This window comes from Oncorhynchus mykiss, chromosome 5, assembly GCF_013265735.2.
Source record: "Oncorhynchus mykiss isolate Arlee chromosome 5, USDA_OmykA_1.1, whole genome shotgun sequence".
Taxonomy (NCBI): Eukaryota; Metazoa; Chordata; class Actinopteri; order Salmoniformes; family Salmonidae; genus Oncorhynchus; species Oncorhynchus mykiss.
The window spans coordinates 8,050,532-8,067,178 of record NC_048569.1 but is presented as its reverse complement, the minus strand read 5'-3'; the positions used below and the strand labels follow the sequence as shown (position 1 = coordinate 8,067,178).

At 45.1% G+C, this 16,647-nt stretch overlaps 1 protein-coding gene across 1 annotated transcript in view; it reads left to right on the top strand.

The window, feature by feature from the left end:
• Window positions 1-16,647, top strand: part of LOC110524943 (fibrillin-2) — a 322,130-nt gene that overhangs the window by 137,340 nt on the left and 168,143 nt on the right. The window contains exons 27-30 of the mRNA XM_036976697.1: window positions 8,037-8,162; window positions 12,142-12,267; window positions 13,176-13,298; window positions 15,581-15,706. Of these exons, the coding sequence (XP_036832592.1) occupies window positions 8,037-8,162; window positions 12,142-12,267; window positions 13,176-13,298; window positions 15,581-15,706 (501 nt within the window). The remainder of the gene's footprint in view (window positions 1-8,036; window positions 8,163-12,141; window positions 12,268-13,175; window positions 13,299-15,580; window positions 15,707-16,647) is intronic.

Below are 16,647 nucleotides of genomic sequence, written 5' to 3'. Positions count from 1 at the left end.
ACAATTCTCCGTGGCTATCTGGCTAGCTAATAGTAGTAGCTAGCCAGTTAGCACTATTGACTTATTATTTGTATTTATTAAGGATCCCCATTAGCCGTTGCCAAGGCAGCTGCTACTCTTCCTGGTGTCCAGCAACATTAAGGCAGTTTATATACAATTTAAAATATTACATGACATTTCATAACACATAACACTCCACTATCACATATCTACAATACAAGAGTGTGTAGAGTGCTTATCATGTGTATTTGTGTCTGTGCCAGTGTTTGTGTTTCTTCACTGTCCCCACTGTTCCATAAGGTGTATTTATTTCTGTTTTTTAAATCAAATTTCACTTCTTGCATGAGTTACTTGATGTGGAATAGAGTTCCTTGTAGGTCATGGTTCTATGTAGTACTGTGCGCCTCCCATAGTCTGTTCTGAACTTGGGGACTGTGAAGAGACCTCTGATGTCATGTCTTGTGTGGTATGCATGGGTGTCTGAGCTGTGTGCCAGTAGTTCAAACAGACAACTTGGTGCATTGAACATGTCAAAACCTCTCACAAATACAAGTAGTGATGAAGTCAATCTCTTCTCCACTTTCAGCCAGAAGAGGTTGACGTACATATGATTAATATTAGACTCTTGTGGCTGGCCGGGTGCAGTGCACGCTGACACGGTTGCCAGGTGTACGGAGTTTCTTCCCGACACATTGGTGCGGCGGGCATTGTGTCAAGAAGCAGTGCGGCTGGTTTGTGTTTCGGAAGGACGCACGGCTCTCGACCTTAGCCTCTCCCCGAGTCCGTACGGGAGTTGCAGCGATAGGACAAGACTGTAACTACCAATGGGATTCCACGAAATTGGAGAGAAAAAGGGCAAAAGAATAAAGTATAAGAAGAAGAAGAACAACAACAAAAGAATGCAGAGCTGCGCTTTATTATGGACAGACTTCTCCCCATCTTAGCTACTGTTGTATCAACATGTTTTGACCATGACAGTTTACAATCCAGGGTTACTCCAAGCAGTTTATTCACATCAACTTGCTCAATTTCCACATTATTCATTACAATATTTAGTTGAGGTTTAGGGTTTAGTGAATGATTTGTCCCAAATACAGTGCTTTTAGTTTTGGAAATATATAGGTAACTTGTTCCTTGCCACCCATTCTGAAAATAAAGGTAAACTGTTGTCCTTTCAGTCGCTGTAGTAGCTGATGTGTTTAGTGTTGAGTCATCCGCATACATAGACACACTGGCTTTACTCAAAGCCAGTGGCATGTCGTTAGTAAAGATTGAAAAAAGTAAGGAGCCTAGACTGCTGCCCCTGATTCTACCTGGATTTTATTGGTGAGGCTTTCATTAAAGAACACCCTCTGTGTTCTGTTAGATAGGTAACTCTTTATCCCCAATATAGCAGGGGTGTAAAGCCATAACACATACGTTTTTCCAGCGACAGACTGTGATCGATAACTGAAGTCTAACAAAACATCCCCCACAATCATTTTATCATCAATTTATCTCAGCCAATCAGCCATTAGTCATTTTGTAAGTGCTGTGCTTGTTGAATGTCCTTCCCTATAAGCGTGCTGAAAGTCTGTTGTCAATTTGTTTACTGTAAAATAGCATTGTATCTGGTCAATATTTTCCAGAAGTTTACTAAGGGTTGGTAACAGGCTGATTGGTCGGCTACTTGAGCCAGTAAAGTGGGCTTTACTATTCTTGGGTAGCGGAATGACTTTTGCTTCCCTCCAGGCCTGAGAGCACACACTTTCTAGTCGGCTTAAACTGAAGATGTGGCAATATTGTCCGCTAATATTCCATCCAAGTTGTCAGACCCAGGTGGCTTGTCATTGTTGATAGACAACAACAAAAAAATTAACCTCTTCCACAATTACTTTACGGAATTAAGAATTACAATTCTTGTCTTTCATAATTTGGTCAGATACTGTATACTTGGATGTGTAGTGTCAGCGTTTGTTGCTGGCATGTCATGCCTAAATTTGAAAATAAAATATTAAACTAGTTTGCAATATCAGTGGGTTTTGTGATGAATGAGTCATCTGATTCAATGAATGATGGAGCTGAGTTTGCCTTTTTTCCCAAAATTTAATTGAAGGTGCTCCAAAGCTTTTTACTATTTTTTTAATGTAATTTATCTTTGTTTCATAGTGTAGTTTATTCTTCTTTTGATTCAGTTTAGTCACATGATGTAAGGGCGTTCGTCTGTAGGAGGAAGAGAAGCGGACCAAAGCGCAGCGTGGTGGTTATTCATGTTTTAATAACTCAATACACATGAACAAACTAACAAAAACAAGAAATGTGCAAACGCAAAACAGTCCTCTCCTGTGACAAACAAACACAGTGACAGGAACAATCACCCACAAACACACAGTGAAACCCAGGCTACCTAAATATGGTTCCCAATCAGAGACAATGACGAACACCTGCCTCTGATTGAGAACCATATCAGGCCGAACATAGAACTAGACCAAAACATAGAAAAACAAACATAGACTGCCCACCCAACTCACGCCCTGACCATACTAAATAAATACAAAAACAAAGGAAATAGAGGTCAGAACGTGACAGTACCCCCCCCCAAAGGTGCGGACTCCGGCCGCAAAACCTTGACCTATAGGGGAGGGTCTGGGTGGGCGTCTGTCCGCGGTGGCGGCTCTGGCGCGGGACGCGGACCCCACTTCACCATTGTCTTAGTCCGCCTTATTGTCCGCCTCCCTGGCTTACTCACCATGACCACCCCTCTCAATGACCCCACTGGACAGAGGGGCTGCTCGGGACAGAGGGGCAGCTCGGGACAGAGGTGAAGCAGCTGCTCGGGACAGAGGGACAACTGCTCGGGACAAAGGGGCGATAGCAGCTCGGGACAGAGGGGCGATAGCAGCTCGGGACAGAGGGGCGATAGCAGCTCGGGACAGAGGGGCGATGGCTGCTCTGGACAGAGGGACAGCTGCTCGGGACAGAGGGGCAGCTGCTCGGGACAGAGGGGCGGCAGCAGCTTGGGACAGAGGGGCGACAGCTGCTCTGGACAGAGGGGCAGCTGCTCGGGCGGCCCCTGGCTGACTGACGGCACTGGCGGCCCCTGGCTTACTGGCGGCACTGGCGGCCCCTGGCTTACTGGCGGCCCCTGGCTGACTGGCGGCACTGGCGGCCCCTGGCTGACTGGCGGCACTGGCGGCCCCTGGCTGACTGGCGGCACTGGCGGCCCCTGGCTGACTGGCGGCACTGGCGGCCCCTGGCTGACTGGCGGCACTGGCGGCCCCTGGCTGACTGGCGGCACTGGCGGCCCCTGGCTGACGGGCGGCACTGGCGGCCCCTGGCTGACGGGCGGCACTGGCGGCCCCTGGCAGACGGGCGGCACTGGCGGCCCCTGGCAGACGGGCGGCACTGGCGGCCCCTGGCAGACGGGCGGCACTGGCGGCGCTGGGCAGACGGGCGGCACTGGCGGCGCTGGGCAGACGGGCGGCACTGGCGGCGCTGGGCAGACGGGCGGCGTTGGCGGCGCTGGGCAGACGGGAGGCTCAGCTGGTGCTGGGCAGACGGGAAGCTCAGCTGGCGCTGGGCAGACGGGAAGCTCAGCTGGCGCTGGGCAGACGGGAAGCTCAGCTGGCGCTGGGCAGACGGGAAGCTCAGCTGGCGCTGGGCAGACGGGAAGCTCAGCTGGCGCTGGGCAGACGGGAAGCTCAGCTGGCGCTGGGCAGACGGGAAGCTCAGCTGGCGCTGGGCAGACGGGAAGCTCCGGCAACGCTGGAGAAACGGAAGGCCCTGGTAGCGCCGGAGAGGCGGGAGACTCCGGCAGCGGCGCCGGACAGGCGGGAGGCTCCGGCAGAGGCGCCGGACAGGCGGGAGGCTCCGGCAGAGGCGCCGGACAGGCGGGAGGCTCCGGCAGAGGCGCCGGACAGGCGGGAGGCTCCGGCAGAGGCGCCGGGCAGGCGGGAGGCTCCGGCAGAGGCGCCGGACAGGCGGGAGGCTCCGGCAGAGGCGCCGGACAGGCGGGAGGCTCCGGCAGAGGCGCCGGACAGGCGGGAGGCTCCGGCAGAGGCGCCGGACAGGCGGGAGGCTCCGGCAGAGGCGCCGGGCAGGCGGGAGGCTCCGGCAGAGGCGCCGGACAGGCGGGAGGCTCCGGCAGAGGCGCCGGACAGGCGGGAGGCTCCGGCAGAGGCGCCGGACAGGCGGGAGGCTCCGGCAGAGGCGCCGGACAGGCGGGAGGCTCCGGCAGAGGCGCCGGACAGGCGGGAGGCTCCGGCAGCGGCGCCGGACAGGCGAGAGGCTCCGGCAGAGGCGCCGGACAGGTGGGAGGCTCCGGCAGCGCTGGAGAGGAGGAAGGCTCTGGTAGCGCCGGAGAGGCGGGAGACTCCGGCAGCGCTGGAGAGGAGGAAGGCTCTGGACGGATGGGCCGGAGAGACAGCCTGGTACGGGGGGCTGCCACCGGAGGGCTGGTGCGTGGAGGTGGTGACGGATAGACCGGACCGTGAAGGCGTACTGGAGATCTTGAGAGCAGGGCTGGCACCAACCGCCCTGGCTGGATCCTCACCCTAGCCCGGCAGATGTGGGGAGCTGGGATGTAGCGCACCGGGCTAAGCACGCGTACTGGGGACACCGTGCGCACAACTGCATAACACGGTGCCTGACCAGCACCACGCCCGCCACAGTTAGCACTGCTATGAGCACTGTAGTGCTGAGATGGCACAGGACGTGCAAGGCTAGGGAGATGCACAGGAGGCCTGGTGCGTGAGGCTGGCACAGTCTTCACCAGACCCCTCGCACGCACCTCAGGATGAGTATGGAGAGCTGACCCCGGTGCCATTAAATCCCTGACACGCTCCGTCGGGCGAATGTCGTGCCTCATGCACCAAACCAGCAAGTCCCTCATATCACTCTCCTCCAATCTCCCCATTAACTCCTTCACAGTCTCTGCTTCGCTCACCTCCAACACCAGCTCTGGTTCTGAGCTCCTCCTTGGCTCCTCACGATAAACGGGGGGAGTTGGCTCAGGTCTGACTCCTGACTCTGCCACACTCCCCCTGTGCCCCCCCCCAAGAAATTTTTGGGGGTGACTCTCGGGCTTCCATCCGCTCTGCCGTGCTAGTTCCTCATAATGCCGCCTCTCTGCTTTTGCTGCCTCCAGCTCGGCCTTGGGGCGGCAATATTCTCCTGGCTCTGCCCAGGGTCCTTTCCCGTCCAGTTCTTCCTCCCATGTCCATTTCTCCAGGTGGTGCAGCCTCTCCCACTGTAGCTGCTGCTGCTCCTGCTGCTGCTGCCTTTGCTGCTGCTGCTGTTGCTCCTGCTGCACCAGTCGCTTCTCCTGCTGCTGCTGTTGCTGCTGCCTCTGTTTACCACGCCGCTTGGTCCTTGGTAGGTGGGTGATTCTGTAAGGGCGTTCGTCTGTAGGAGGAAGAGAAGCGGACCAAAGCGCAGCGTGGTGGTTATTCATGTTTTAATAACTCAATACACATGAACAAACTAACAAAAACAAGAAATGTGCAAACGCAAAACAGTCCTCTCCTGTGACAAACAAACACAGTGACAGGAACAATCACCCACAAACACACAGTGAAACCCAGGCTACCTAAATATGGTTCCCAATCAGAGACAATGACGAACACCTGCCTCTGATTGAGAACCATATCAGGCCGAACATAGAACTAGACCAAAACATAGAAAAACAAACATAGACTGCCCACCCAACTCACGCCCTGACCATACTAAATAAATACAAAAACAAAGGAAATAGAGGTCAGAACGTGACACATGATTTCTCAATTTGCAGTACATTTGCCAATTGGTTGTACAGCCAGACCTATTTGCCATTTATTTTGCCTCATCCTTCTCAATAAAATATTTTTTTAATTCCTCATCATTCCAAGGGGATTTAACAGTTTTTACAGTCATTTTCTTAATGGGTGCGTGCTTATTAGTAACTGGAATGAGCAATTTCATAAATGTGTCAAGTGCAGCTTCTGGTTGCTCCTCATTACACACCACAGACCAGCAAATATTCTTTACATCATCAACATATGATTCACTACAAAACTTATTGTATGACCTCTTATACACTATATTAGACCCAGCCTTTGGAACTTTGGTTTTCCTAGAGATGGCTATTATATTGTGATCACTATATCCTATGGATGTGGATACTGCTTTAAAGCAAATATCTGCAGCATTAGTAAAAAGTGATCAATACATGTTGATGATTTCATTCCTGTGCTGTTTGTAACTACCCTGGTAGGTTGACTGATAACCTGAACCAAGTTGCAGGCACTGGTTACAGTTTGAAGTTTTTTCCTGAGTGTAAATGTTCGTAGTTTTCACGGGGAAAGTTCTGATGGATTGTTGATTGTTATGAAGTAAAACACGTTGTTATGAAGTAAAACATGTTGTTATGAAGTAAAACATGTTGTTATGAAGTAAAACATGTTGTTATGAAGTAAAACACGTTGTTATGAAGTAAAACACGTTGTTATGAAGTAAAACATGTTGTTATGAAGTAAAACATGTTGTTATGAAGTAATATGAAGTAAAACATGTTGTTATGAAGTAAAACACGTTGTTATGAAGTAAAACATGTTGTTATGAAGTAAAACATGTTGTTATGAAGTAAAACATGTTGTTATGAAGTAAAACACGTTGTTATGAAGTAAAACACGTTGTTATGAAGTAAAACACGTTGTTATGAAGTAAAACACGTTGTTATGAAGTAAAACACGGTGTTATGAAGTAAAACACGTTATGAAGTAAAACACGTTGTTATGAAGTAAAACATGTTGTTATGAAGTAAAACATGTTGTTATGAAGTAAAACATGTTGTTATGAAGTAAAACATGTTGTTATGAAGTAAAACATTTGCTTTGTGTATATCTTGTTTAGTCTCTATTGCCATTGTTGTCCTGGTTTGAAGACGGTTCAGTGAATGGGTACTGTAACTCCATAGTAAGTCAATAGGGCTAACTGGCTAGTTAGCCACAAAGAATTGGTAGCTACCCACGCAGAATGTACATCTATCTTTGCATAACATTCGTTTTAGGTCATTTTTTCCTGTTTAACTAGCTGGCTAGCTACAATATTACGATTCACATATCTAGCTGATAATTATTAAGTAAAACGTTTGCTTTGTGTATATCTTGTTTCGCCTATTGTTGCCATTGTCCTGGCTGGAAGAAAGTTCAGTAAATGGGGTGGTGAAGTGTGACGTAATTCAGTGAAGCGGAGTGTGAGTGCTTCTCAAATGTATTGTTTAATGCATTCTCCACACTCTAGTCTTCACGAGAACGTACTCAAGAGAACGTGGTGGGACAATCCACTCGCAGCACGAGAGTGGGGAGCACGGTAGTGTCTCTCTATCTCTGCTTCCTGTTTACTCAGTATGGAATCACCTGAAACACAACAAAAATACTACATATTCACGTTCTTCGACAACAAAAAAAAATAAATAAAAGTGAGCATTTGGAGACAGTGGTCCGGTAAACAAAACCAAAGCATAGAGTGCTGTCTTACCTTGTCCATAGACTGCTTCTAGGCAATATGTGTAATACCACTAAAACATATGTAGATGGTAAAAAGTTCAAATCTGCTGCACAGTAAAAACATTTGCATCATCCAAGGCATGTTTCAAAGTCACTTTTTTTGGGGGGGGGGGCCCAGAACTGTATATATATATATATATATATATATATATATATATATATATATATATATATATATATATATATATATATATATATATATATACTCTATCATTTATCAATTTGAAAGGAATGGGGCAGTCCCATTCCTTTCATATTTTGTATTGAACCAATAGGACAGTAGAGAGGAATAGGAGGGGATTGAGTGAAAGGGCAGTGGACCGGTTTCGAACCGACTCTGGCATATATGGTATCGGGGTCCGTGGCACTAACCACTGGACCTCACAGGCCACCGTACAATATATATATATATATATTTTAGAAAGGATAAGTGTTTGTCATATGTTAGGGAGTTTCTCTGTCATCGCGTGTGCTACTAATACTGAATTACCTGTTGTGTGTATGTTCTCTCAGACATAGACGAGTGTGAGCGGGAACCGTCCCTGTGTCGTGGGGGGTCTTGTGAGAACACAGAGGGCAGCTACGAGTGTGTTTGCCCCCAGGGACACCAGCTCACTGTGGACGGGGCAGCGTGCGAGGGTGAGTAAGCAACACTGTAAATGTTAGACCTCAGTACACATGACAAATACTGAACATGTAACAAATACTGAGCAAAAAATAGACAGATCAAATGAACACACAGCAGTTACTGAACATTTTAACTAATGTTTGTTACTTTACAATAATGTGCCAAATCCCAGTCTATATCATAAACATCATGACAAAATACTCAACAACATAGGGTTTTTAACAACAACAAGTTCTTCTCATTAGACATGTAGGGTTCTTCTCAACAACATGCAGGGTTCTTCTCACTAGACATGTAGGGTTCTTCTCACTAGACATGCAGGGTTCTTCTCACTAGACATGCAGGGTTCTTCTCAGCAACATGCAGGGTTATTCTCATTAGACATGCAGGGTTCTTCTCACTAGACATGCAGGGTTCTTCTCAGCAACATGCAGGGTTCTTCTCATTGGACCTGTAGGGTTATAATCAGTGGTTGGAACCAAAATAAATTTCCAATCGTTTCGTTCTAAACAGATCCACAATTTTCTTTGTTCCATTACACTGTTGCGACCAGCAAAATAAAGTTCAGAACCCCAAAAATATGACCAGCTCATTAAACTACTTCACCATTCAGTGCCGACAGAGCAGGCAAGCCATCAGAACGGGATAAGACCCAGGTGCAGACAGCTAGAGTCACAGATGTTTATTGACCCAAACACGGGGCAGGCAAAAGACAGGCAGACGTTAAAGGCAGGCAGAGGTCCGTAATCCTGGGCAGAGTCAATGAGGTACAGAACGGCAGGCAGGCTTGGGGTCAGGGCAAACAGAATGGTCAGAACTGGCGGAACTAGGAAACAACTAGGAAACAACCTAGTCAGCAAACATAGCACGTACAACCTGGAAAAGACCTACTTGAGAAAGCAGGGAGACTGAAAAACAACCTGGAAAAGACCTGACTGGACGAACTGACAACAGACAGAGAACACAGGTATAAATACACTGGGGATAATGAGGAAGATGAGTGATACCTGGAGGGGGGGGGTGGAGACAAGCACAAAGACAGGTGAAACAGATCAGGGTGTGACACAAGCTAGTTTTTTACGTGCGCGATGGACAGACAGGTGTAGCCTATGGCGCAAGATGCGACTGACATTTTTCTCTTGGGGAGAGAGCGAGAGAGGGTTGAGGAGGAGGCTTGAAGCGTTGGGTATCTTGTTATGACATGCATTATCTGAATTAGGCCCACAGAATTATATCTACAGAGGTACGGCTTCTATGGAGAAACTTTGAATGTCTTTGAACTTCAGAGTTGACTTAACGTTGGACCAGAAAAGCTAGTTTAGTTAACAAAGCTTGTGTGTGCAGAGCGGCAACAGAATTCAAAAACACATCTTAGTTTTTTGTAGTTAATAAATCCATCGTCAAATGTGATAATTATACCTAACTAGCATCCTTAACTAGCATTGAAAAGGTAATCCATTCTTCTCTAGCTAATTAAATAATGTCTCTTCCTATTTTCTGAATCAAGCTTGTACTGTCAGTACAGTAGCCTCTGCTTGGGAGGGGGGAGGGGCAGGTCGCCTAGACACACACTGGCAAAGTGTAGGGTTCTCCTCAACAACATCTAGGGTTCTTTTCAATAACATATACGGTTCTTCTCATTAGACATGTTGGGTTCTTGTTTTTGTCACATTTTTCAGAAGAAAATGTCAACTAGAAAAAGAAATTGACAAAATATCAACAATTTCCTATGTATAAGTGGAGAACACATCTGTGGATAGCCACACACATTTAGGTAAGAACAGATGTTTCTGAAGCTGAGAAAAATTTGTTGGCTATTGGGAAGATTCTGACTTTTGGAAAATGGCAGTTAAAGACCAAGACATAGAATTCAGACTATCAAACACCAAACACCTATTTAAATCTAATCCTCATCTATTCAAAGTAAGTTACAACATATAGTCCAGACTCCAGTGTGTAACATGATCTATAAAATGGGCTTTTAAATGATGTGTGATTCAATGTGGTGAGCTTTGAAATTATGGATGTAAGTCAATTTAAAAGGGGTTACAATTCATGACATTTTGATGACGGTAGTATGATAAACAAAAAAATATATACATTGACATCAACTTTTTGACATTCTTATTTTTACTTTTTGAAAATACTAATATAAATAAATGTCATTTTATCATGTGGTGCCTGGCCTTAAATGATATATAGCCATTGATTATTTAAGGATATAACTAATTAATGCCCAATGAGCTTAGTTCAACTGACGTACCCCATCAGAACCCAAAATATAAAATTGTTTTACTCCATTGTTTGTAAACAATGTAATTGTAACTGTATAGCTTCAACACATGGTTAAAGCTATAATTTTGCCTCCATAGCTCCCACTATGAATTTATGACTGGTTACATTTCTTGAGCCCCATCCATCAGTTGTTTACCCCTCAAAAATGGTGGGGTGCCCACTTTGTCGTTGTTTGAATCACAGAGTTCCCCTTTAAGGCCCCATCAAATGTTGTTATTCACCTCTAGTCCTTCTGAGTAGGTTATGTACAGTGTTACTAGGTCATTGCATTGCCAGGTCATAAGGTGATTAGCCTTATGACCTGGCAATGCAATGACCTAGTAACACTGTACATAACCTACTCAGAAGGACTAGAGGTGAATAACAACATTTGATGGGGCCTTAAAGGGGAACTCTGTGATCTCTGTGATGTCTTGTTTTTCTTTTGTGACATTTATATTAGCGGACATTTTTCCCACCGCTCGCTCTCTTATCTTGTCAAATTGTCCTTTTCTTAACACAAATATTAGTACAGGACAATGTAAACCCTTTCAATGAAGATTCTCCGTTGCGCATACTGTTTAACCCAGAATTAGGCTTAATCGGTGTGTGGGAAATCGACACTACAAAAATAAATGTCCTCTCACTGTCAACTGCGTTTATTTTCAGCAAACATAGCATGTATAAATATTTCTTTGAACATAACAAGATTCAACAACTGAGACATAAACTGAACAAGTTCCATAGACATGTGACTAACAGCAATGGAATAATGTGTCCCTGAACAAAGGGGGGGTCAAAATCAAAAGTGACAGTCAGTATCTGGTGTGGCCATCAGCTGCATTAAGTACTGCAGTGCATCTCCTTCTCATGGACTGCACCAGATTTGCCAGTTCTTGCTGTGAGATGTTACCCCACTCTTCCACCAAGGCACCTGCAAGTTCCCGGACATTTCTGGGGGTAGTGGCTCTTGCTCTCACCCTTCGATCCGACAGGTCCAAGAGGTGCTCAATGGGATTGAGATCCGGGCTCTTCGCTGGCCATGACAGAACACTGACATTCCTGTCTTGCAGGAAGTCATGCACAGAACGAGCAGTATGGCTGGTGGCATTGTCATGCTGGAGGGTCATGTCAGGATGAGCCTGCAGGATGGGTACCACATGAGGGAGGAGGATGTCTTCCCTGTAACACACAGCGTTGAGATTGCCTGCAATGACAACAAGCTCAGTCCGATGATGCTGTGACACACCGCCCCAGACCATGACGGAACCTCTACCTCCAAATCGATCCCGCTCCAGAGTACAGGCCTCGGTGTAACGTTCATTACGTCATTGATAAACGCGAATCTGACCATCACCCCTGGTGAGACAAAAGCGTGACTCGTCAGAGAAGAGCACTTTTTGCCAGTCCTGTCTGGTCCAGCTACGGTGGGTTTGTGCCCGTAGGCGACGTTGTTGCTGGTGATGTCTGGTGAGGACCCGCCTTACAACAGGCTACAAGCCCTCAGTCCAGCCTCTCTCAGCCTATTGCGGACAGTCTGAGCACTGATGGAGGGATTGTGCGTTCCTGGTGTAACTCAGACAGTTGTTGTTGCCATCCTGTACAGGGTCCTGAAAAGGGACGTTTCTTTTTATTTGGATATATGGAGTTCATTTGGATATATTTATTTACATTTTGAGTAATTTAGCATGTGTTCACGAATGTTATCTTACACAGATTACAACGAGTGCGAGCAGAGCGTCAGCTTGTGTCGGAACGGCCAGTGTGTGAATGTGGCCGGTACCTACCACTGCTCATGTGACTCTGGTTACCAAGCAACTCCTGACAGACAGAGCTGCATAGGTATGGTCGTTAAACTCTACCTTACAACATAAAAGATGAGTCATATGTTATGTATGATGTCATGCTACGTGCCATTTACTCAGGTTTACATGTTCTAAAGTTCTGTTTTTCTTTTGTACTCTTGAGAAATCAATCTTAGAGCTATAACATTCAATAACATGCTAGCTATTTATTACATTCAATAACATGCTAGCTATTTATTACATTCAATAACATGCTAGCTATTTATTACATTCAATAACATGCTAGCTATTTATTACATTCAATAACATGCTAGCTATTTATTACATTCAATAACATGCTAGCTATTTATTACATTCAATAACATGCTAGCTATTTATTACATTCAATAACATGCTAGCTATTTATTACATTCAATAACATGCTAGCTATTTATTACATTCAATAACATGCTAGCTATTTATTACATTCAATAACATGCTAGCTATTTATTACATTCAATAACATGCTAGCTATTTATTACATTCAATAACATGCTAGCTATTTATTACATTCAATAACATGCTAGCTATTTATTACATTCAATAACATGCTAGCTATTTATTACATGCAATAACATGCTAGCTAACATGTCATGCTAGCTATTTATTACATTCAATACCATGCTGGCTAACATGTTATGCTAGCTATTTATTACATTCAATAACATGCTAGCTAACATGTCATGCTAGCTATTTATTGATGACACCTGTAAAAGGGTAGATAAGTTGTTTCACCTGTTTCCGTAAGTTGTTCCTAACCTGTTTCCTTAGTTGTTCCTAACCTGTTTCCTTAGTTGTTCCTAGCCTGTTTCGGTAAGTTGTTCCTAACCTGTTTCCTTAGTTGTTCCTAGCCTGTTTTCCTTCGTTTTCATTCAATAAGACCAACTGTGTGTGTGTTTTTTTCAGATATTGATGAGTGTACCATTGAGAATGGCGGCTGTGACCTGCACTGCACCAACTCAGAGGGGAGTTATACGTGTAGCTGCAACAATGGCTATGCACTGATGACAGACGAGAGAAGCTGTTCTGGTAAACACATCCTTTCAATTCTCATCTACTCTAAACAGTCTGTACTACCTGGTTACTATATACAGTCTGTACTACCTGGTTACTATATACAGTCTGTACTATCTGGTTACTATATACAGTCTGTACTACCTGGTTACTATATACAGTCTGTACTATCTGGTTACTCTATACAGTCTGTACTACCTGGTTACTATATACAGTCTGTACTGTCTGGTTACTATATACAATCTGTACTACCTGGTCACTATATACAGTCTGTACTACCTGGTTACTATATACAGTCTGTACTACCTGGTTACTATATACAGTCTGTACTACCTGGTTGCTATATACAGTCTGTACTACCTGGTTACTATATACAGTATATAATACCTGGTTACTAAATACAGTATATAATACCTGGTTACTCTATACAGTATGTGAGTAAATTACCTGGTTACTCTATACAGTTTATACTACCTGGTTACTATATACAGTATATAATACCTGGTTACTCTATACAGTATGTGAGTAAACTACCTGGTTACTCTATACAGTTTATACTACCTGGTTACTCTATACAGTATATAATACCTGGTTACTCTATACAGTATATAATACCTGGTTACTCTATACAGTATATAAACCTTGTTACTCTATATAGTATATAATACCTGGTTACTATATACAGTATATAATACCTGGTTACTCTATACAGTATATAATACCTGGTTACTCTATATAGTATATAAACCTTGTTACTCTATATAGTATATAATACCTGGTTACTATATACAGTATATAATACCTGGTTACTCTATACAGTATATAATACCTGGTTACTCTATACAGTATATAATACCTGGTTACTCTATATAGTATATAAACCTTGTTACTCTATATAGTATATAATACCTGGTTACTATATACAGTATATAATACCTGGTTACTATATACAGTATATAATACCTGGTTACTCTATACAGTATATAATACCTGGTTACTATATACAGTCTGTGAGTAAAATACCTGGTTACTTATAAAGTTCAAATGGAATTGACTCCACTGTTAAAGACAACATTTCAAAATAAGGGCATAATGCAATCCCACCACTTCTATAACCTTGGCTCTCTGTATGATATATTCATTCAAGCAATATTGATACCACCTGCAGTACACAGTGTACAGCATAGCCACCTGTACTGTACTGTATGTAACCCCTAACTCTGGCATCCCCATTCCAGCCTATAGTGCCTGGATGGTATTGTGTAAAGGTATACAGTCCAGGGCAGCCATCACTCTTACAGACGGACAGTCAGCCAGACGGACAGACAGACAGTCAGCCAGTCAACCAAACAGCCAGTCAAGCAGCCAGTCAGCCAGTCGGCCAGTCAGCCAGTCAGACAAACAGTCATACAGACAGTCATACAGACAGACAGTCAGACATACAGACAGACCACCAGTCATACAGCCAGTCATACAGCCAGTCATACAGACAACCATTCAGCCAGTCAAACAGACAGCCAGTCAGACAGACAGCCAGTCAGAGATGCTGATGACTGAAGTTGACTCATACTTTCTACTCAGCTGCTCACCGGCTGTTATGTCTAGTGCTTATAAACATGTCATGCTAGCTATTTATTACATTCAGTAACATGCTAGCTAACATGTCACGCTAGCTATTTATTACATTCAATAACATGCTAGCTAACATGTCATGCTAGCTATTTATTACATTCAATAACATGCTAGCTATTTATTACATTCAATAACATGCTAGCTATTTATTACATTCAATAACATGCTAGCTATTTATTACATTCAATAACATGCTAGCTAACATGTCATGCTAGCTATTTATTACATTCAATAACATTCTAGCTAACATGTCACGCTAGCTATTTATTACATTCAATAACATGCTAGCTAACATGTCATGCTAGCTATTTATTACATTCAATAACATGCTAGCTAACATGTTATGCTAGCTATTTATTACATTCAATAACGTTCGCTCTTTTTCCACTCTCTCTCTCTCTCTCTCTAACTTTCTCTCTCTAACTTTCTCTCTCTCTCTCTCTCTCTCTCTCTCTCTCTAACTTTCTCTTTTATACCCTCCCTCCCTCACTCACTGTCCTTCTCTCTTGTTTTCTCTTACTCTCTCTCTCCCCAAACTCACTCTACTTTCTGTATTTCTCTCCTTCTTTTTTACTCCTCCCTGCCATCTCCCCCATGTTCTTCTCCCTCTCATCCCCCTCCCTCTCCCTCGCTTCCCCCTCGTCCCCCTCCCGCTCTGTCTCCAGATGTGGATGAGTGTGAGCAGGAGCCTGACATATGTGACGGAGGACAGTGCACTAACATCCCAGGGGATTACCACTGTCTGTGCTACGACGGCTTTATGGCTGCCCTGAACATGAGGCTCTGCATAGGTATCTACACACACACACACACACACACACACACACACACACACACACACACACACACACACACACACACACACACACACACACACACACACAGGAGCACACACACACACACACACACACAGGAGCACACACACACACACACGCGCACAGGAGCACACACACACACACACGCACACACACACACACACACACACACACACACACACACACACACACTCATACACACACGTTTACACGGGAGCACACTCACACACACACACACAGGAGCACACACACAGGAGCACACACAGGAGCACACACAGGAGCACACACACAGGAGCGCACACACACACACACACACACACACACACACACACAGGAGCACACACACACACACTCATGCACACACGTTTACACGGGAGCACACTCACACACAAGTACACACACGTCCGCACTCATACACACACGTGTGCACGTGAACACGGGAGCACACCTGCGCACACACACACACACATATCAGATCATACGGTGGTGTGGCTAAATGTCAAGAATGTAGGCTTACATTGAACACCACACAAATGTTAACGTAGTCTTGTCATATAAATCACTCTAGTAGACCTATATTATGTTCACATAGCCACGGTAGCCTACTTGGCCTCTGTCTAAATCTATGAACACCAAGGGATCGTTCATCTGCCACTGTCAGCCTGGCTACTCAGTTCAAGTAAACGTGCGCCAAAAGTTGCACAGAATGCTCACAAGACCTGAAATTTGATCGGTGCCGGGTAAGATTTATAACTACTCCCTCTCTTCCTCCTCATCCTCCTCCTCCTCCTCCTCCTCCTCCTCCCTCTCTTCCTCCTCCTCCTCCCTCTCTTCCTCCTCCCATCCCCCCGCTCCTCCTCCTCCTTCCTCTCTTCCTCCTTCTCCTCCCTCTCTTCCTCCTCCTCCCTCTCTTCCTC